The following is a 22,592-nucleotide window of genomic DNA, read 5'->3' on the forward strand; positions in this document are numbered from 1 at the left end:
TACAGAACAGTGGCCGTATATACTCTGTATACAGCACAGTGAGCAGTATATGCCCTGTATACAGCACAGTGAGCAGTATATGCCCTGTATACAGCACAGTGAGCAGTATATACTCTGTATACAGCACAGTGAGCAGTATATGCCCTGTATACAGCACAGTGAGCAGTATATGCCCTGTATACAGCATAGGGAGCCGTATATACTCTGTATACAGCACAGTGAGCAGTATATGCCCTGTATACAGCATAGGGAGCCGTATATACCCTGTATACAGCACAGTAAGCACTCCATAGCACAGAAGCCATTGCGCTGTCTCCCTGTGCCGCGCAGTCTCCTCCTCGCCGCTCTCTCCTCCCTCACAGGGCAGTGTTTCCATCTCTCTCTCATTCCCCCAGCTGCTCTCCTCAGCCGCGGGCGCCTTGCTCTCGTCGTTGTCGGCTCTCGTGTGGCCTGGGTCCGGGTCCCCTCCAGCAGACATGTCGGAGCAGAGCAGCAGTAGATACCAGCAGGTATGGATGCGGAGGGGCGGGAGGTGGCTGGCTGAGCTCCGGGGATGAGCCGCCATGTACTAGGCCCCGGCGCTGTAATATCGTAGCCTGACACCCGGAAACCAGCTGGACGTGCTGCCCGTGTACTGGCGGATGTCGCGACAGACCGGCGATATGTGACCTATGGTTGTTATATGCGGAGGCCCGGGCTGCGGCGGGGCCCGTGTATACGTGCGGGGCGGTCGCCTATAGCGCCCGTGCTCTATATATAACCCCCATGTGCCGCGCAGCTCACTATTTCCATGACATGTTCGGGGAGCGCTATACACCCCAGGGGAAATCACCGGGTCAGCTCTACAGAGGCCAAGCCCATCCATGACATATGGGTGGTATATGGCTGTCCTACAAGGAAGTGTCCATTACCTGCACTGGCACATACACAGTGCACGGCTCTATAGTAGGGCTGCTGTATACATGGCTATAACCGGACACCGGGCATTGTGTGTGGTGACGTCACTAACCCTGGATAACAATAGTGTGTATATTGTGTTCACATTGTTGTGGTCTCACATGACTGTGTATGGTGTCACGTGACAGCACACTGGGCCCCCGCCAGGTATCACTGGATGTACAGAAAGTGATCCGCAGGGAGATGGCGATTGTGTCTAGAACAGTGGGCACCGAATATTTATTTTTTATTTTTGGCCATTTACATCCTAACTTATGTGTCATGGCAGCCATATTTTTGCATGTGAATTTAATTTTAAGAGGTACCCATCTCTTTACTAACATTCTGACTAGTGAATTTGCTAAAAGATTCAGCAACGTCTGTCCGAACACAAACACTCAGTAATTTACCCCCGGCTTCTGGAAAAGGTGAATGCCACCCTAGGGCTGCTAGGAGAACTTGGATGCAGCCTATGGCTCTATGGCTTCTAGGGGACTCCCTAGGGCAATGTTCAACTTCTCCAGCTGCCGTGAGTCAAATGTTGAGGTTTTGGATTAACGTTGTTGAGCCAAAACTTTCGGTAAGTTTGCTTAGTACTACTTCTGACGTGTCTCTAGAAATGTACCTACCGCTTTTGACTCTGTCTGTATGTTGCACAGTGCAGAATGGGGTGGTGCGGGAGATAAAAGAAGGGGTGCACTGTTCAATCATTACACTATGGAAAATGCTTGGTTTAGCTGATAAATGAACGGCCAGGGCAGGGCTTTCTGTGCTATAAAATACAAAGAACTAGTGGTGAGTAGAGATGAGCGAACCTTATGCATGCTCAAGTTGATCCGAACCTAAACGTTCGGCATTTGATTAGCGGTGGCTGCTAAAGTTGGTTAAAGCCCTAAGGCTATGTGGAAATCATGGATATAGTCATTGGCTGTATCCATGTTTTCCAGACAACCTTAGAGCTTTAACTAAGTTCTGCAGCCCCAGCTAATCAAATACCGAATGTTCGGGTTCGGATCAACTCGAACCCGAACCCGGTTCGCTCATCTCATCATAGTTTGGGTTCAGCCCATGGTTGCGTGTTTGGATATTTCTAAATCTTGACAGTAAGTTTATTCAACACTGCATGCCCCTGTTGAGGCCAGGGTCACATCACATCCTGTTTTATAATTTTTTTCAATTATTTACTGCTCACTATACAATAATCTTTCTATAACAATCCTCATCACCCTGGTTTGGTGCAACAAGGGAGGTAGCATTGTAAAAGGGATAATCTGATGCACAGGCCTATTTTCTGGTTAGGTAAAACAACTCCCTTATGTTGTGCATAGTGCAGGCATTGGAGAGAGGTTCTGGCTGCGGAGTTGCCAGTATTAACAAAAAAAAATAAAAATCTTTGAGGACTGCCATCTTGCCTAAGCTTTTTAAACAGCATTTGGCGATATGCTTTACAGCATGCATGATGAATGAGAGAGGCTTCTGAGCATGCTCAGTGACCATGTTGTGAGGAGCAGCTAGTGTGCACCTCTGTTGCCTCTGTTGAGAAGATGAGCACTGCTGGGAAATGGTCTGTACAGAACAAGATGTCTCAGCTTAGTCAGGTCCAGTGGCCAGAATGGAAACTGCAAGATTTTAGGATTATTTAAAATTATAGATAGTAAAATGGAAGATGTATACAGTCAAAGAAAATAGCTTGTCCCTCAGAAAACAAACCCTCATATAGCTACATTAGTGAAAAAAAAAAGTTGTGAATCTGGAGGTGAAGATAAAAAAAAACATCTCTACATCATAAAGGGCAAATAGGCTGAGTCAATAAAAGTGTCACCTTATGATTGATCATGCTGTGGCCCCTTCACACAGCAGATTGGTGGAGATTTCTGAAGTTGGACCCCCAACCAACCAATATGGATGGTTATATAGATGGCGCATCCAGAGGCTATACCATTAATTTTAGAAGCCTGGATAACACATAAAGAGGTATTTAGGTGTTCTAAACTAATTGTTATATTAGCTGATGGGGAAAAAAAAGAAGAGGAATTATACTTACCTAAGCAGCAGGTCCTGTTCCAACCTCTCTTCCTTGAAGCAGACAGAAAACAGGGATCGGAAGGTGCTGCATTGGGATATTAGGAGTGTGTAAGTATATATTTTTTTTTCCACCAGCCCCATCAATACATATTATTTTTGAACACCGGAATACCCCTTTAAAGCAACTCTGTACGCAAAATCGTTACCCCCGCTTATACCTTCGGATAGCTGCTCTTAATTCAAGATCTGTTCTGGGGTCCGCTCAGCAGGTGATGCAGTTATTGTCCTTAAAAACAACTTTTGTCACTGGAACCAAGAAGCAGTTATAAATGGGCACCAGGAGACATTGGGACAGGAGCTGCAGGGAGTCAGGACAGATAAGTATTACCTCACCACCATATGCAAATGTTGGGCTGGCTTCACACTACATTTTTCTCACATTTGTGTGCATCCGTTTTTCCATTGACTTTCATTATAAAAAAAAAAATTAAAAGCCATCCTTTTTTTTAATGTACACAAAAATGTGGTGGACTACGTTTTTGTGTACATTAAAAAAACGGATGCGTTTTGATCCTTTTTTTTTATAGCCGAAGGAAAAATGGATAAAAAAAGCGTAGTGTGAACCCAGCCTGATGCCTGGACAACACTTATCTGCTTACTACTAATATCCATTGCTTTGTATTCTGTGGATACAGTGTAATGCAGCAGTCCGAACAGTGGGACACCTAGTGACTGGCTCATCATCGGGGACATTTTAGCCTTTTTAATAATATGTAGTGTTAGGGACTCAGTGTTACGTTGATGTTGTATCTCACTGTATTTTCAGGGCCTTTTGTAGATAGATGGGTGTATTTTTTAATGTAGTCTGGGAAACAATGTTCTCTGTTGCTATGAGTTGTGGTAGCAGACTAATGTAAATGGTAATGATCTCATAGCCCTATAATTACAGCAAACACAAGGGATCGCTTTATATCTTCACAGCCATCAGCACAGCAAGGAAGTGCTCTGCATAAAGTAAATAGTCTACCTAAAACACAGGGAGAAATATATATATATATATATATATATATACACACACAGTGGTGCCTTGGTTTACAATGCTTGAGAAAGGCGGCAGAGGCATACCGCTCTTGCCTATGGTTTGGCAGGGGGAAAGTGAGAATTAGGGCCCTATTCCACGGGCCGAGCAACGATGTAAACGAGCGCCGATCTGCTAGATCGGCGCTCGTTTACTGGGCCTGTTCCACGGCCCCGATGATCGTGAAACAACGGCTGCAAGGACATCGTTACCGATGTCCTTGCAGCCCTTGTTTCATACATTACCTGTCCGGGGCAGGTCTTCTTCTCCCGGTCCCGCGCGGCAGCATCGGATTCGGAGCGGAGCTGTCTGAACTAACAGACAGCTCAGCCAATCACTGGCCGGAAACGCCGCGGCCAGTGATTGGCTGAGCGGTCTGTTAGTTCAGACAGCCCCGCTCTGAAGCCGATGCTGCCGCACGGGATCGGGAGAAGACCTGCGCTCGGACAGGTAATGTATGGTTCTGCTGAAATCGTCGGTCGCCGCCGCGCACCGCTATTCAACCGTAGCGATGCGCTGGTGGCGAACGACGATTTTAGGTCTGAACCTAAATGAACGATCAGCCAATGACACGATCATCGGCTGATCGTTCTCTCTATTCCACGGAGCGAAAATCGGCCGAATCGGGCTGAATGGGGCTGATTCGGCCAATTATCGCTCCTGTGGAATAGGGCCCTAAGACTCAGTGCTGCCGAGCTACATCTCTGTGTCTCCCACTGAGATCATATATCCCTCCAGGGACAATCCATAAGCCCTGGAGACACAGAAGCCTGAAGGCATACTTAACAGTCCCCAAGGATTCTAGCCACTTGGGGATGTCAGCAGCCGCAAAACCTAGGTGGCCGCAAACCTAGACAAACCTGCTGCTATAGTGTAAGGCTGCATTCACACGTTCAGTGATTTTCCCGGTCCGTGATTGTGGTCCAGCAGCTACCTCCGTGATCCGTGCAAAACAGTCCGTTTTGTATCCATGTCCGTTTTTTTCACAGATCTGTCTTAAAGCATTTTAAATGACATTGATTACATCACATCCGTGTTTTTCACGGATGAACACGGATGTCACATCCGTGTACATCCGTGAAAAACACGGATCTCATTGATTTCTATGGGGAATCCTTTCCGTGCATCCGTTCCGAGTAATGACATGTCCTATTTTTCAACGGAACGGATCACGGATCCGTGAAATCACGGAACATCTGAATAGCCCCATAGAAAGCAATGGGCTGTAAAATTGTCCGTGCGCACGGATCCGTGTGCACGGACAACTTCACGGAACGTGTGAATGCAGCCTAATTGCTGCATTCCATTGGCTACCACATGTGGGGGACTCTTTGCCTGCATATGGCAATACAGGGACAGAATGGCAACACAGCCCTCGCTCAGCATATTGGGAAAGAATGTGATACTAGAGTCTATAGCAGGGGTACTCAACAACTTTTAGTGAAGGTCCAATTACCGGGGTCTATTGTCAGGTGAAGGTCCGAGCTGAACATCAGTAAGAAACGTGTTTTGTTACTTTTCACAAACATTCAACTATTTACATACAGAATTGATGCTTATTACTGGGAAAACTGGCCCCCCTGTTGCTCCCCCAGTAGTACATAGCCTCCCTGTGAGCTCTCCCCCTGTAGTATATAGCCCCCGTGCGCTCTCCCCCTGTAGTATATAGCCCCCCTGTGACCTCTCCTCTTGTAGTATATAGCCCCCTGTGCTCACCCCTGTAGTATATAGCCCCCCTGTGACCTCTCCCCCTGTAGTATATAGCCCCCTGTGCTCACCCCTGTAGTATAGTCCCCCTGTGACCTCTCCCCCTGTAGTATATAGCCCCCTGTGCTCACCCCTGTAGTATATAGCCCCCCTGTGACCTCTCCCCCTGTAGTATAAAGCCCCCCTGTGACCTCTCCCCCTGTAGTATATAGCCCCCCTGTGACCTCTCCCCCTGTAGTATATAGCCCCCTGTGAGCTCCCCCCAGTTATATATAGCCCCCGTGCACTCTCCCCCTGTAGTATATAGCCCCCTGTGAGCTCCCCCCAGTAGTATATAGCCCCCCTGTGACCTCTCCTCCTGTAGTATATAGACCCCTCTGAGCTCCCCCCAGTAGTATATAATCCCCCTGTGCACTCTCCCCCTGTAGTATATAGCCCCCCTGTGACATTTCCCCCCTGTAGTATATAGCCCCCCTGTGACCTCTCCCCCCGTAGTATATAGCCCCCCCCTGTGCGCTCTCCCCCTGTAGTATATAGACCCCCTTGAGCTCACCCCTGTAGTATATAGACCCCCCCCCCAGTAGTATATAGCTCCAAGACAAAAAAAACAAACAAATCACAACTCACCTAGCACCTCGCTCCCCCGCCGCACCTGTCTTCTTCTTTTCTCATGTCGGTCCGGCTTCCGGCTGATTCGCGCTCTCTGGGGATTCCCCAGCAGAGCGCGCACCAGAGACCTCAGTGTATGCCGCTGGCCTATACTTCCGGGAAGTTCAGGCCGGCGGCATACACTGAGCTCACAGGTGTGCGCTCTGCTGGGGAATCCCTGGGACATCCCCAGAGAGCGCAAATAAGCCGGGGGCCGGACCGACATGGCTCCCTAGCCCCACAAGCGTACTGACATCTATAGACAGTACGCCTATGGGGCGGGAGGCAGTGCGGTGGGGAGAGGGACACATGGAAGCCGGGGCGGTTGGGAGGTCTGACCAGGGGTCCGGACAGCTGGCCTCCGCGGTCCGCCAGTTGAGGACCCCTGGTCTATAGTGTTGGTTAGCAAAACACAACAATCACTGAACTCAGGGAGAACAGTGAAAAATTCCAATGGAGTACTCATTTACGAGTCTCCATTGATTGTCCCATACAAAATTTAAATATGCAAAAAAGGGGTCCGTGGAGCCTCAGTTAAGAGTCTCAAAACACGGGAATAGCCAGATATCCCTCTCTCCAGAGAAGGAAGCCCATTGCCAAAGGGTGCCTCCTAATGGGGAGAGAACCAAACCACCCTGATACGTAGTCCCTCAGGTCCTCACTCTGTTGCGAGCTTTAGGACCTAAATAGGGAAACACCAGGGTGGCCCCTGCATATTTAAATATAGTGTTGGTTAGAGAACAGATGTTCTATGTTGCTGATGTATATATCTTGCTACACTCATACAGGACTACATACAGGTGCAATAATGAGACTCCACGCTCCCTGTGACTGCAAAGCCAGCGGCATCATCAAAATGAAAGCAGCATTAGAAAGTGTGTTAGTGGGCTAATAGGGATCAAACCCCGGCATGCTGTGTCAACTGAAATGGATGTAAGCAATGCATACACAAGAGCCTCTACTTTATTATTAGGCAATAACCTATGCAAAACCAGCAATTGAGCGGGAGTACCAGCCTGTAGTGGCCAATGTAAATATTGCAGTATTTCACTTTTTTATATGGATAGTTGTATAAATAATAAAAACACACTTTCTTAAATTATGTTTATGATAAAAGCTTGATTTACAAAATGTAATGTTAGGACAGCACATTAATTTTCCAGCTGGGCTTAGAAATGCCATTGTTGTCAGCACATAATGGTCATTTGATCCCAGTGTGTCCATTATTGTGTATCCATAATTTGACAATGCTTTTTGTACCTGCTTAGTTCTATTGTTTTGTGCCCAGGTAAGCAGTGCCAAAGGCCTCTAATAACCAGTGAACCAGGACTTCCAGAACTTTTCTCTATTGTGCCAGCTTTGATTTGATGTGCACTGAAAGTATTGCCACTGCCCCTTCCTATATTTCAGACAGGTATAGACGGCCATTGGCTTGGAAACATAAGCTTTGCAGAAATTTGCCTCTGTGGTGGACATCCACTAGGCCTTCTCTTACTAAGAATAATGTTGTAGGATTTAGTTGAGATATAACACATCACAGACAAATTTGATGGGTGTTATCAGGGCTGATAGGAAGGCAGGATATGACAACCCTTAATCATACACAGAGAGGTGCACCTAGCTCTGTGTATATTTTCCTGTCTAGAGGGAGAAAAATCTCTGCCAAACATGGAAACCTAGTCACCCAGCAATTACATACACTGCTCAAAAAGTAAAGACCACATCCTATATTTCATTGAATGAAATATTCAAATCTTAATCAAAATGAATATCCCATGGAGGCATGGATTTGTAATAATAAATCAAAGGGAAAATCAACTTCACTGGAAATGCCTGAAGACAAGAAAATGAGGTTCAGTAGTGTGTGTGTGGCCTTCAAATGCCTGTATGACCTCCTTACAGCACCTGGGCATTCTGATGAGGCAGCAGATGTTCTCCTGTGGATCTCCTTTCAGACCTGGGTTAAAGCATCAGTCAACTCCTGGATAGTCTGTGGGGCAATGTAGCATTGGTGGATAGAATTAGACATGATGTCCCAGATGTGCTAGATTGGATTAACATCAATGCCTTTATCATGTAGGCACTGCTGATACCTCAGCCACATGAGTCCTGGCATTGTCATGCACCAGAAGGAACCCAGGGCCCACTGCACCAGCATATGGTCTCACAATAGGTCTGAGGATCTCATCCTGGTACCTAATGGCAGTCTGGGTACCTCTGGCTAGGACACAGAGGGCTGTGCAGCCCTCCAAATAAATGACTTCAACCACCCCTGTCATGATTATGGGGCTTGTCCCTGAAACGCGTAGACGTGCTGTTTTTAACATGGTTGTTGTTTTTTAATATGCTTTGGAATAAAGATTTTTGGACATTTTAACTCCTTCACGTTTTTTTGGAGCTGTGATTTCCTTCTACTTTTATGGACTGCATACCTGGGTGAACGGCCCATTTCTTATCACCTGCTCCTTACCAAGAGGGTTGCCGTCAATATTGGGACATATTCACATGGTGAGCTGACCTTGTTCTATAATTTTTTTGCATTTCACCCACCATTACCAAACCGGTCATGCTGGAGGATTTTGTAGGCAGCACTGAGTCTCCAGACTTTGTTATGTCTGTCATGTGGGCTCAGTGTGAACCTGCCTTTATCTGTGGAGGGCATAGGGTGCAAATGTAGAATCTACCAATATTGCCAATTGCCCTGCACTGTTGGGCTGTAAGCATAACAACGACATGTGGATGTTGATGAACATATAGTATTGCTAATAATGTGTAACGTAAGTTATATACACTACAAGGTCTACCCTCCTTGACCCTCTGCCAGCCGCACAGGACCCCCATCCATAAGGGGTTCTCCTATGGTGGAGCATGTAACTATACTTTGGTACTTGAGCTCCTCCACTGCAACTGCTCTTGTTTTCTAGGTGCAGTGTGCCACTATGGTATGCAGAGTGACGTGTGTGTCACATCTCCTCCATAGGATGCCATCTTATGGATGGGAGACCTGTCTAGCAATAAAGCATAGCAGAATAGGAGTGAAGATACTGTATAAAGTATATTACAAATTATCAGCAATACTAAATCTATCTCAGAAACACCTAAAAAGACTCCAAACTCATTAATTTACCTTAGTGTTATACTATTACATGAAGAAAGAAGGCAGGACTTTTGTGTATATATAATGGGTTTTGCTTACCTTGGATTAAATAATACAGTAATACCTTGGTATTTGAATGAAATTTCTCCCTGAAGTTTTGCTCGGCACTCTTAAAGCGTAACTGTCATTTCAGGGTCATTTTTCTGAAAACATTAAATATCAACAGTTCAAACAATTTTAAGAAACTCTGTAATAGGTTTTATGTAATAAAAAAAAAACATGACAGTTACGCTTTAACATTGTTTGATATCTAAACAAAGTCGGATTTGTTCAGCTATTGTTCAGCTGACAGTTATTGAGGTGTTCGGACGCCAATGCTCACGGGAGTGGTGCTTCTGGTCATGGTTCTGGTTGTAAGACGTGCTCCTACATGGTGACATCCATCCTATCCAGGCAGCCGGCGTGTCTCCTATGCAGCTGAGTGTGCCACCCGCCTGGAGAGGGAGGACATCACTGTGCAGGAGTTCTGAGGCTTCTCTTCTTCCCCTCCTGGTAGTATAAAGTGTGTTGGGGCGTGCACTTGGGGGATGCCAGTGTATTGGGGGTGGCCCGAGCTCCTGCACAGTGACATCCTCTCTCCCCTGGTGGATGCCATGTCTCCTATGCAGCTGAGGGTGCCGGCCACCTGGTCATTATAATCAGAATCCCTGCCTTCTTTACAGTAAGGGCCCTATTACACCAACAGATGTCTGACTGATTTTTTTCAGCCAAAGCTAGGAATGGATTTGAAAAGAGAAGGAATCCCAGTCTTATCTTTACGACCTGTTCTCTGTTTATAGTCCGTTCCTGACTTTGGTTGAAAAAAATCTGTCAGACATCGGTGTAATAGTAGTGGTGCACATTTACATTGTTCCCTATAAGAACACACAACTCATTTCTAGAACTATCTGGTTCTGGAACAGCCATTGAGCCGATTGAGTTCGAGAATAGAGGTACTACTGTATGTACAGTATATTATTTATACTTAGGGTTTGCTTTAATAATTCTGATTGAGGAAAAGGTTTAGCATGAAGCATCAGAATTAGACTGTGTACTGTAATATATTGGTTACTGTCCCACAAAAACCACAGTACGTCATCACAAAGGGTAACTTGATAATGCACACTGCTCAGCGGGTAGAGAAATGCTGAATCACCAGCCTAGCTTTTTTATTAAAAGAAATCACTACGCCATTCTAAACAAAACCGCCAAGCATCTCTCCACCTAAGATTTTGTTATATGCTGTTCTAATGAAATACTAAACCAGTTGCATTATCAGACTTTACTGTATTGGTAAATAGAGCAGTGCACAAAAACACTGGGAAATAGAAAAGCCTGGCTATAAATAGTTGTTCGTGCTAATCTCCGAGCAGTAAGATATCCCATTTAAAGAACCCAGCAGAGTTTGGCAGCAATCCACATAGGACTACAGAGTTACTTTGTCATTTAGCAGAGGTCTATCTTGTTGTGCCATTTTCAACAAATCTGTTAAAGATAACTTAAGTAAATCTGTCCTTTCCTTAAGCCCCTATTACACAGGGTGACATAGAGGAGCAAACAAGCAATGTCAGCACTCGTTTGCTCCTCGTTCCCCGCTCACTGTCGCCGCTATTACATGCAGCATCAGAGAGCGGGTAAGTGCAGAGGATGCTGCCGGGGTGGGGGGAGGAGGACTGCCCGGGTGATCGTCTGACCGTCTGGGCAGCCCATAGAGGATAGCGGCAGACTAGCCACATAAATTTTTTTAGTGTTTAGACACCCCTTTAATGTAGACTCAGCACTTTATAACATGTTTTGTACCACTGTTAGCCAGCAACGACAGGTCTGGTTATAGACTTGTGTACAAAGAGAGCACAGTTGGTTACGTATACTGTGCGCTTCTCACATATTTCCCTCTTCCACAAATATCCTATATAACACCTTTCCAGCAAGAGGATTAGCACATTGGTTAACAGGCCTGGCAGGCGCGGGACATGGCCCTGTCACAGCTCGTAATGTATGCCGTTTGCAGTAAGCTATACTTAGGAAATTTGCTTATTAAATAATATAGTACATGTCATTCACTTGCACAAGACTTTGTGTGGCCTAGCTGTTTTAGGATGAATAAACAGTGTTTAGTCTTGTAGGCTTGTGATTCTCCTCAGTGTTTGACACATAGCTCTTCCCTTTGTGTATTTAAGGTTCACAACTTTATTCCTGCACCCTTATGAAAATATGCTTTTTTTATGTAGTTTTACTTAAAGTGGTTGTCCAGGAAATAAAAGCCTTTCCACAGGATAGTTGATCTGCTGGGTACCGACACCTGACACCTTGCCAATCAGCTTTTCAGAGCCTGTACTACAGATAGAACTGGGCAGAAAGCAGTTGGCTCCATACTTCCTGTACTGGTGACGTTGGTGTACTGCAGCCTCAGCCCATATCTGCTTCAGTAGGAGCCAAAGCTGCAATAACCTAGTGCCTGTGGATAGGGGATTAATTATTTTTTCCTGGACATTTTTTTTTTTTTACATTTATCTCAGTATACTTTTGAGATTTACTTTGTAATATTATTTCCACACACTCACTTCATCCTGCTAGTGCTAAGTGCTCCTAGATAAAATGTAAGATCACTGAATAATATATAAGATACCACAGGAATGGGTTAAAGTGCAAATGCTCATATCTTTTAAAGGAATCCAAGCACATAAAGGCATCCCATTGCTAGCAAATAGAGCATAGGAATCCATTTGGCTACAATTACACAGAACGATTATTGTTTAAATTCGAACGATTTAACGATTTTTCGCACGATAATCGTCCCATGTAATAGGGCCCTAAGTTGCAAAACCCCACCCAAACTGGAGACAAGAGTGGTGTTGTCTCTGAAAGAAAGTCTCCATGTTTTTGTAGCACTGGATAAACCCTTTAATGTTTTCAGCCACCATTTCAGCTTCTTGTATACTGTGTATACAGTATATGGCTGGGTTCACACTACGTATATTTGAGGCTGTATTTTTGAGGCTGTATAGCAACCAAAACAAGGAGTGGATTGAAAACACAGAAAGGCTATGATCACATAATGTTGTAATTGAGTGGATGGCCGTCATTTAATGGCAAATATTTGCTGTTATTTTAAAACAACGGCTGTTGTATTGAAATAATGGAAGTTATTTACCGTTATATGGCGGCCATCCACTCAATTTCAACATTGTGTGGACAGAGCCTTTCTGTGTTTTCAATCCACTCCTGGTTTTGGTTGCTATGAGGACCTGACATGAGGACCAAATACAGCCTCAAATATACATAGTGTGAACCCAGCCTTAAAGAGTATATGCATACAGATTCCAAGCTGAGAACTTCATGACATGTTAATTCTTTGGGTGGATGGCGGAATCTGCCTGAGCATAGAATGGAACCTTTGGGATGGGCGGAACTTTTACTGCAGGACGGTGCATATTCCATCTAAATGTAGTACCATAGTTATAATGTACCCTGCAGTGTCTCCTTATAGATATAATGTCCTCTGCTGTGCCCCCTTCCCATAGCTGAAATGGCTTCTGTAAAATGCCCCGTTTCCACCAAATAGAAAACAGTACAAACAACCTAATGCATATCTAATCTGGATTCCCAAGATAAATGGAGCAGCTCTTCTTCCTTCAGGCCTGAAGCCTATAAGCTGCAGAGGCGACATAACATGGCACCAGCCAGTGAAGAGATCATGTACCAGCGCACATAAGCAGCTTACCTGAAGTGCCTGCAGCACATGGGGGTTGTGGGCTGTGCCATGGTGGCAGTCAGCTAAAAATCTGGATCAAAACAATTAGGGGCTTGCTTCCTTCATGCTGGATGCTAGTGATGCCCCTGTGCGTGTTGCAACTGACGACAATGTGTGCCACGGGTTGTGCACCCTTGTCAATAGTACACCATAGAACTCTGAGCCTGAGAGCTGATCTTGGGAACTGTGCAGACTTTGTTCACTTCTGGGTTGTGATTTCCTTCGTAGCAGAAACAAACATCTCTCAGCGTATCATACAATGTACACCAGACCCCTTATGATGAGAGGCAATTGAGTCCTACTGATATGTCTGTGGTTTTGAGGGGGAGATATCACAGAATCTGCGATGAAAGCAGCAACTTTAGTACAGAATGAACGTATATCTGCATGCTCCTACAGTCTGTCTTATGTAGAAAGCAATCCTAGATACAACAGACATTGCCTGCATGATATGATTTCTGGCAAATAAGTTATCCAGCCTTGAGAACACGTCCTTAAAGATTTTATGGCACGCAGCACCAGTTACATAACTTTAATCTTTAAAGGACAACTCCGTCCAAAACTATTTTTTAATATGTTATTACTTACGGAAAGTTAGACAAATTTCTAATGTACATTAATTATGGGAAATGCACATACTAAATATCTAATTTAGTAGATCAGGGAGACTTCAGATTCTCTAAAAAGAGATGACGTCACGAACCGGGGGTGTAATTACAATGGAGTGTCTAACAGGGGCGCACTATATATAGAAGTCAATTTGAGTACCATTGACTTCTATATATAGTGCGCACCTGCTGGACACCATTGTAATTACAATGGATGTGTATGTAAATGTAATACAGTATACAGTGTTTTTGATTGAATACATTTATGGAATACTTTGGGGAGCAAGTGTCCTTGCTCCTCAAAGTATTCCATAAATGTAATCAATCAGTACATAACAGTAACCCGCCCGCCCGCTCTGGACTAGACTCAACTACTACTCTCATGGTGATGGGAGAGTAGTAGCTGGGTTATATCGCCGCCGCCGCTGATGCTGCTGCTGATGGGCGCAGGGGGAGCCGCTCATCACTGTGCAGCAGCTATCATCCCCCTCCGCTCCCCCCTCCTCCTCCGGCCAAACTTTACACTGACTATGTGATGGCTGACTCCCCGCCCGGCCACTGCTCTCCGATCACACATGCCGGCCGGGGACATCAGGAAGCACCGGGAGCCGGCATGTGTTATCGGAGAACGGTGGCCGGGCGGAGAGTCAGCCATCACATAGTCAGTGTAAAGTTTGGCCGGAGGAGGAGGGGGGAGCGGAGGAGGATGATAGCTGCACATTGATGAGCGGCTCCCCCTGTGCCCATCAGCGGCGGCGACATAACCCAGCTACTACTCTCCAATCACCATGAGAGTAGTAATTGAGTCTAGTCCAGAGCGGCAGGCGTTCGGTAGCGGCGGCGGTTCGGCGGGCAGCGGTTTGGCGGGTTACTGTTATGTACTGATTGATTACATTTATGGAATACTTTGGGGAGCAAGGACACTTGCTCCCCAAAGTATTCCATAAATGTATTCAATCAAAAACACTGTATACTGTATTACATTTACATACACATCCATTGTAATTACAATGGAGTGTCCAGCAGGGGCGCACTATATATAGAAGTCAATGGTACTCATTGACTTCTATATATAGTGCGTCCCTGCTGGCGATCCATTGTAATTACACTCCCGGTTCGTGACGTCATCTTTTTTTAGAGAATCTGAAGTCTCCCTGATCTACAAAATTAGAGAAGCAGTTCACTTTTTTTTTTTTTCGCCCCCCCCCCGGGTAGCCGCTGTCAAGTATACTTACAGAAGATGATCGGTGTCCCGTTCCCGTCGGTCAGTTCCGTCCCGCGGTGCCGTTGACATCGGTCGCGCGCTCACTTCCGCCGGCGCTGTGACTCCTCTTCTCTCCCTTGTCATTTGAACGCCGGAAGTCACTCGCTTCCATAGAGAATGCATGGAAGCGAGTGACTTCCGGCGTATAATCACTGGTCAGAGAAAAGGACTCGCAGCAGCCGGCGGAAGTGAGCGCGCGCCCGATGTGAACGGCACCGCGGGACGGAACCGACCGACGGGAACGGGACACCGATCATCTTCTGTAAGTATACATGACAGCGGCTACCCGGGGGGGGGGGGGGGGGGGGCCGAAAAAAATAAAAAGTGAACTGCTTCTTTAAGGGAAATAGCCCTATATGTGCATTTCCCATATTTAATGTACATTAGAAGTTTGTCTAACTTTCCGTAAGTAATAACATATTAAAAAAAAAGTTTTGGCCGGACTTCTCCTTTAAGCTTTTACAAGGGTCTGTCATTTCTTAGTGGAAAAATAGGATTTTTCTTTTAAAGTGATCAGTCAGGTGGCTCTTCCAACCAGGGTGTTTTAGTACTGCACGCCCAGGCCAACATTTCACCTTTAGTAATGGTGCATTTGGCTGTTTTCAGCCTCCTGACCACTTCCGGCCGGCACAAGGCTAAAGAGGGTAGTGTTGAGCAAACTTTCCGAACTGTTCGGTACGTTTCCTGAACCCAAATGCTCAACAGTTGTCTTCTGACGGCTGGAGAAGATGGATGCCATCCTAGGGCTGCCAGGAAAACATGGATACAGCCTATGTCACATGCTGAGTGTTGCGTTCGGAGAATGTTGCTGAACCCAAAGGATATGTTCACACTCCGAAATAGGCAAGGAATTTTAAGCAGAAATGTCAAATTGCCTTGGTGGATCACAGCTTGCCGTTGAGTTGACTTTACAGCAGCTCTATCATTACCACAGACAGAACAGGAAGTCTCAGCTTAACTACCACAGCAAAATGTCATTGTTATTTTATAATATAGATAGAAAAATGGAAAATTAGAAAAAACAAAACTTCTTAAAAATATGTTTACCATAAAAACATTATAAGCAATAGGTGTTTTTTGACGTTTTAATATCTCTTTACTCCTGTTCTGTGATATTTATAATAGCTGGGGGATGTTTTCATGTCCAATAATGGGGACACTTTTCTGCGATTGAAATGCTTTATGTATTATGGTCTTAGTCATTGATAATTCTTATTAATAGTGTAAATTACAGTTACAGAATGAAGAAGAACCTATAGAGAATCCCCAGGTGGCATCTGATGCTCCCCCTCCATACAGCAGCATTGCTGGAGAGAACGCAGGTAAAGTCATTTTTATTATTCTTATTATAATTAATCTGCCTAAAAATGTCTTAGAAACATAGAAGATTGTCGGCAGTAAAAGACCACTTGGTCTATCTAGTCTGCCCTCTTAGTATTTCCCTTCTTATTATCCTTGGATAGATACATGTGTATCCCAGTCATGTTTACATTGTTATGGTAGATTTATCAACCACATCTTCTGGAAGTTTGTTCCAAGCATCTACTACTCTTTACAGATGACAGATCAGCTTAGTGCCTATTGCTTTTTATTGTGCTGTTCACACATTCCATTTTTTCACGGATCTGCAATCCGTTCTGTGAAAAAATAGGACGGCCGTGAAAAGCACAAATCAAATCTAAGCAAATTAGTTAATTTTTTTTACCAGTTCAACAAAAATTAAAAGAATGAATAAAAAGAATACTATTAAAATCTTAATTTTCTTTGTTATGCAGCAACCAAATCGTGAAACTAACAGTAGTATCAGTACAGGCACGGTTGTACTTGCTCTAGTCATAAGTTGGTGATTTTATCTGTCTGTACCAGAAAACAGATAAGTTTTATCTATGGATGTAACTGAATGTTTCACCACTGAGGTCATGATTTTTAACCCTTTTCCTCAACATTGTTTTTCTGTCACCACTCCGTTGTCCTTAGGCCCCATTCACACAGAGCAAGAGGGGTGGGTCTGCCGCAGAATGCCGTTAACCTCTGTGTCATAATGTCACTCTATAGGAGGCTCACGCGCTGCACCGCTCAACATCTCTCAGCGCTGAAGAATGAACATGTTCATTCTTCAGCGCCGAGAGATGCAGCACGTGAGCCTCCTATAGAGTGTCATTATGACACGGAGGCTAACGGCATTCTGCGGCAGACAATTCCACCCCTCTTGCTATGTGTGAACGGGGCCTTACTGTAACAACTTTCGTATTCAAGACTTATGAGTTCTTTAAGTGATTTTTTTTCCTTCTTACCAAAATGTGTTTGTTTTCCTTTTATTTCAGCATTTTTTGACTACAAAGATGAGCCGGGATTTCCAAAACCACCATCATACAATGTGGCAACATCACTGCCTAGTTATGATGAAGCAGAGAGGACTAAGGCAGAAGCCACAATACCTCTGGTTCCAGGAAGAGTAAGTCTTTTAGTCTGATCCTTTCTTTTTATCTTAGTTTCTTGAGCTTAGAATACAATGAATCATTTTTCTATATATAACCCTTATCAGATATTCACAGCATAGTTTCATGGAAAAACAGCTGAACAGTGTTCTCTAGTGTCCACTACTAGTCCTTTTTGTCTTCAACCAGAAAGATGCTGTGTAAATATATAATTTATTATGTAAACCATTTTGGGTAGCACTACAAGTCCCAGCAAGGTCCTCACTCTGTCTGGCATGGTTAGAATATAAAACTTTACACATTTTCATAGCTGAATCCAAACACAAGGGCATTTGGCAATGAAAAGTGTATAGCTAAATGCCTTCATTTAAGTATACAATTGCAATGGGTCTTTTAAGAAAAGACCCCAAAAATAGGTTTAGCAGAGGGCAGTCCACTGCCAGGACTCTAGTATAGAGCCCTGCTATTCTGCAAATCAGTGATAGTCTAAGATCAGAAACTTCTGGGGTATTCTTATGTATCTTTATAGAGCCTACACTATAGTATGCAGTAGTGCAGCCTCTGAAGCCTCCATTGCATGTTGAACATTTGTTGCCCTCTTTTTTTCTCTTGATATCTTCTGCGCTTTCTCAGCTCAGAGAAAGATTGGATGCTCTTGATGATTTCTTCCCTGTGTCCTTGGAGGTATGGCAAGTGCTCCTGTCTGTACCTAGAACCTTTTTTTCGGGCCTTTTTCCTGCTTACTTCCTTAGGGCCCATTCACACTGAGAAACTTTAGTGGAATTTCAAGCGGAGCCCGACTCGGCTTGAAGTTCTGCCTGTCCTGTTCATTGAATAGGATGCCTCGAGAGAGCGGAGGGAGCACAAGGCATCCTTTTCAATGAATAGGACAGGCAGAACTTCAAGCCGAGTTGGGCTCTGCTTTAAAGGGGACCTGTCACCCCCCGTACCGGGGTGACAGGCTCCCGACCCCCCGTTAGAGACCCCTATACTTACCTCATCCCGCCGGGTCCCGCTTCTGGATTCGGTCGGGTCCCGGAGATCTCAGCCGCTGCAGCCCGGCGCGCGCGCTGAGAGATGAGTCCAACACCCATAGAGAATGACAGGAGAGTCCAGCGCTCCGTCATTCTCTATGAGCGTTGGACTCATCTGTCAGCGCGCGCGCCGGGCTGCAGCGGCTGAGATCTCCGGGACCCAACCGAATCCAGAAGCGGGACCCGGCGGGATGAGGTAAGTATAGGGGTCTCTAACGGGGGGTCGGGAGCCTGTCACCCCGGCACGGGGGGTGACAGGTTCCCTTTAAATTCTGCTAGGATTACTCAGTGTGAATGGAACCCTTGTGCTTTCTGTTTAGCTGTAGAGATTTCAGTGGCTCTTAGATTGCAGCTGTGTTAGTTAAAAGGGTAGCTTAGCAAAAAAATGTTTTTGTTTTTTTTTTGTTTTTTTCATCAACTGGTGCCAGAGATTTGGAATTTACTTCTATTACAAAATCTCAAGTCTTCAAGTATTTATCACCTGCTGCATGCCCTGCAGGAATTGATGTATTATTTCCAGTCTGACACAGTGCTTTCTTACGACACCTTTGTCTGTGTCATAAGAAAGCTGTAGCAAATCCCCATAGAAAACCTCTCCTTCTCTTCAGATTTGAAAGAATACACAATTTGCTTCCAGGACATACTGGAGACTGGAAATTTTTAAATAGAATTAAAGTAGAAGTAGATTACAAATCTATATAACTGTCCGACACCAGTTGATTTCGAAAGATTTTATTTTTTTCTGCTGAAGTACCCCTTTAATAGACTTTTAGAGGGGTACAGTATGGTATTCATTGGAAGTGGGAACAATATCTGCTTGTTTTTCTCCTTGTGTGACAAGTGACATACATAAGGGTTCTCAGACAATAGAAATTTAGTATGATAACTAGATGTTTGCAGAAACCCTCTATATAGTCATTATGAATATAGTAACATATTGCTGTGCTGAAATCATTAGTGTCTCACTGCCAAGATGGCTGATAAAAGGACTTATGCAATCTGGAAAAGGTTAAGAGATTAAAAAAAAAAAAAAAAAAGGTCTTGTTTAGGTTTAAAAAGATGCATTGATATGTGTGATATGTAAGGTCAGTAACATGGAGGATTTTTTTTTATCTTCTGAGAATTTGGGAGCAATAGATATGTAGAGTAGGGATGAGCGTAACACGAACATGCTCAAGTCTGATCATTCGCCATTTGATTACTGGTGGCTGAAGAAGTTGGGTGCAGCCCTAGGGAGTCTTGGAAAACATGGATACAGCCATTGGCAGCATTAGGGCTGTATCCAACTTTTGCCACCAGGATACAAGTGCCGAACAAGTGGACTGGAGCGTGCCCACGTTGTACTCATCTCTAGTGTAGAGCAAAGACTATCTTACCTTGAGAATAAGAGAGTATAGAAAGTAAAGTACTAAGTAATAGCTTATGTGGGTATTGTAGGATACTGTACATCGCTGTAATAGTGTTTTATCTCAAAAGTGGGGGAACCTGTTCTAGCCAAAGACAGCTGGTAATTTTTAGAATCCAATCTCATACTGAGGTGACAATTTGTAACATTATTTTGATGTTAAGTATGTATATATATATATATATATATATATATATATATATATATATATACATACATACATACACTCACCGGCCACTTTATTAGGTACACCATGCTAGTAACGGGTGGTCTTCTGCTGCTGTAGCCCATCTGCCTCAAAGTTGGACGTACTGTGCGTTCAGAGATGCTCTTCTGCCTACCTTGGTTGTAACGGTTGGCTATTTGAGTCACTGTTGCCTTTCTATCAGCTCGAACCAGTCTGCCCATTCTCCTCTGACCTCTGGCATCAACAAGGCATTTCCGCCCACAGAACTGCCGCTCACTGGATGTTTTTTCTTTTTCGGACCATTCTCTGTAAACCCTAGAGATGGTTGTGCGTGAAAATCCCAGTAGATCAGCAGTTTCTGAAATACTCAGACCAGCCCTTCTGGCACCAACAACCATGCCACGTTCAAAGGCACTCAAATCACCTTTCTTCCCCATACTGATGGTCGGTTTGAACTGCAGGAGATTGTCTTGACCATGTCTACATGCCTAAATGCACTGAGTTGCCGCCATGTGATTGGCTGATTAGAAATTAAGTGGTAACGTGCAGTTGGACAGGTGTACCTAATAAAGTGGCCGGTGAGTGTATATATACACACTTAACCATATATCTGAGCTCTCTTGTTTCATGTCTATTAAGCAGTACAGTGAACTGAGCTGGAAGCAGATGGCTCCATACATTGTGTAGTGGCTGTGCTGAGTTATTGCGCTACTACTGCCACCATTCATTTCAGTGGAAGATGATCTGCAGTAACCCAGCAAGGCCACTACACAAAGGGAGCTATTTGCTTCTGTCTTCTGCTTCCAGAACCCCTGGAACCTTCACCGACCAGATATTGATGAACTATCCTGAGGATAACCTATCAGTAAAAAAAATCCTACAGCCAGTGACTGTCAGAGCAGGCATTTCATATATTTTGATAAGAGACCGGGAAGCAATGGAGAAGGGACCAACAGCGTCAGGTGGTGGGGGAGTACATTTTTTTTTATTGCCCCTAGCAACCAATCAGAATCCACCTTTCATTTTTCAAAGAATCTGTGAGCAAATAAACATAGAAGCTGATTGGCTGCTAGGAGCAACTGAACCAGTTCTACTTTTGGTAAATCTCCCCCAAAGTAGTTAGAGTAGTTGTTAAGAATGGCAAATTATTGAACAGGTGCTTGTCATGATAGTTACTGACAGGTTTACTGCCATTTCTGAAAAAAAATCCAAAAAGTGTAGAAAATATACTAAAATTTGTCACAAAAATATGTCTAAGAGGGGCCGCATTATGCACTTGATTTTTTTTTTAACCTTATTGGTGTCTGTGTATGCAGTCTTAAGGATGCTAAAAGTGGTAATCCAGGAATACAAAATGCTTTAGAATGGCATAAAAGTGTTTAGAAAAAAAAAGATAAAGGATGTTTATATGCCCATAAAAGAAAAATAAAATGCCTTGACTTCTGGCCCCACCATTGATCAGGTGATTAAAGGTGCTGTGCAGCGCTTACTAGACACTGGAGAAGACACTGTGCTTAGACCCCAAGTGTTGGAAGGATGAGACATGAATATATCGAATTCCAGGGTACCCTCTTTAATGTGTCAGAAGTCTTCCTTATTGATTTACCATTGTGTTCTAATAAGTTACTTTTTCTGTGTGGCAGGATGATGATTTTGTGGCGAGGGATGATTTTGATGATGCAGACCAGCTCAGGATAGGAAATGATGGAATTTTTATGCTCACCTTTTTTAGTAAGTATATTGATGAGTCACATACCACTTCCTGGCATTTGTCTTGGCTTTAAAATATAAATACCACTAAGTTTGTGTGTGTTACATGGTTTTTCCATCTCCACAATCCCAAGATTTTTTTTTTTTTTTTGTGAGACAAAATGCAGAGCCACTTACAAGCAGCAGCTTTTACTATATGGTGGACCAACACCATCTATATATTACATCCTGTCATTTGAATGGTCACTTTGAATAGGAAAATGACCTAAAACTGCACATAATGTGATCTTACACCAACCACTTATGAGTCTAATCATATCCTCTGGTGAACTGCAGTATCAGCAGCCTCATTGCATTGCAGTGATAGGACCCCCAACCCCTTCTGTGTACAAAGTCAGAGGCTTCATGGGAAATGTAGGCGGCAATTCAGTATTTAATTAGAAATTAGCTGAAATCCCAGTGTGACAAATGTGCGACACATCAGCTCAAACAAACATTCACAAGGCATTACCCATTATTCTCTAATTATATATATTACACTATGTACTGTAAGCAGACAAACATTCCGGGATAGCTTCTTTAAAGGTATCTAGAATCAGAAAAATGGTCTGCCTTTTACCATAAATCCTTTTGAATATAGAGGGTGAAGCTCATTATTATAT

The 22,592-nt window shown here is 44.1% G+C and overlaps 1 protein-coding gene across 1 annotated transcript in view; it reads left to right on the forward strand.

The window, feature by feature from the left end:
- The first annotated feature begins 348 nt into the window (after positions 1-348).
- The window catches only part of NDFIP1 (Nedd4 family interacting protein 1), a 31,094-nt gene continuing 8,850 nt past the window's right edge, over positions 349-22,592 (forward strand). Inside the window, exons 1-4 of the mRNA XM_069971768.1 lie at positions 349-509; positions 16,391-16,478; positions 17,481-17,611; positions 21,864-21,951. Of these exons, the coding sequence (XP_069827869.1) occupies positions 477-509; positions 16,391-16,478; positions 17,481-17,611; positions 21,864-21,951 (340 nt within the window). The 5' untranslated portion in view covers positions 349-476. The remainder of the gene's footprint in view (positions 510-16,390; positions 16,479-17,480; positions 17,612-21,863; positions 21,952-22,592) is intronic.

This window comes from Dendropsophus ebraccatus, chromosome 1, assembly GCF_027789765.1.
Source record: "Dendropsophus ebraccatus isolate aDenEbr1 chromosome 1, aDenEbr1.pat, whole genome shotgun sequence".
Taxonomy (NCBI): Eukaryota; Metazoa; Chordata; class Amphibia; order Anura; family Hylidae; genus Dendropsophus; species Dendropsophus ebraccatus.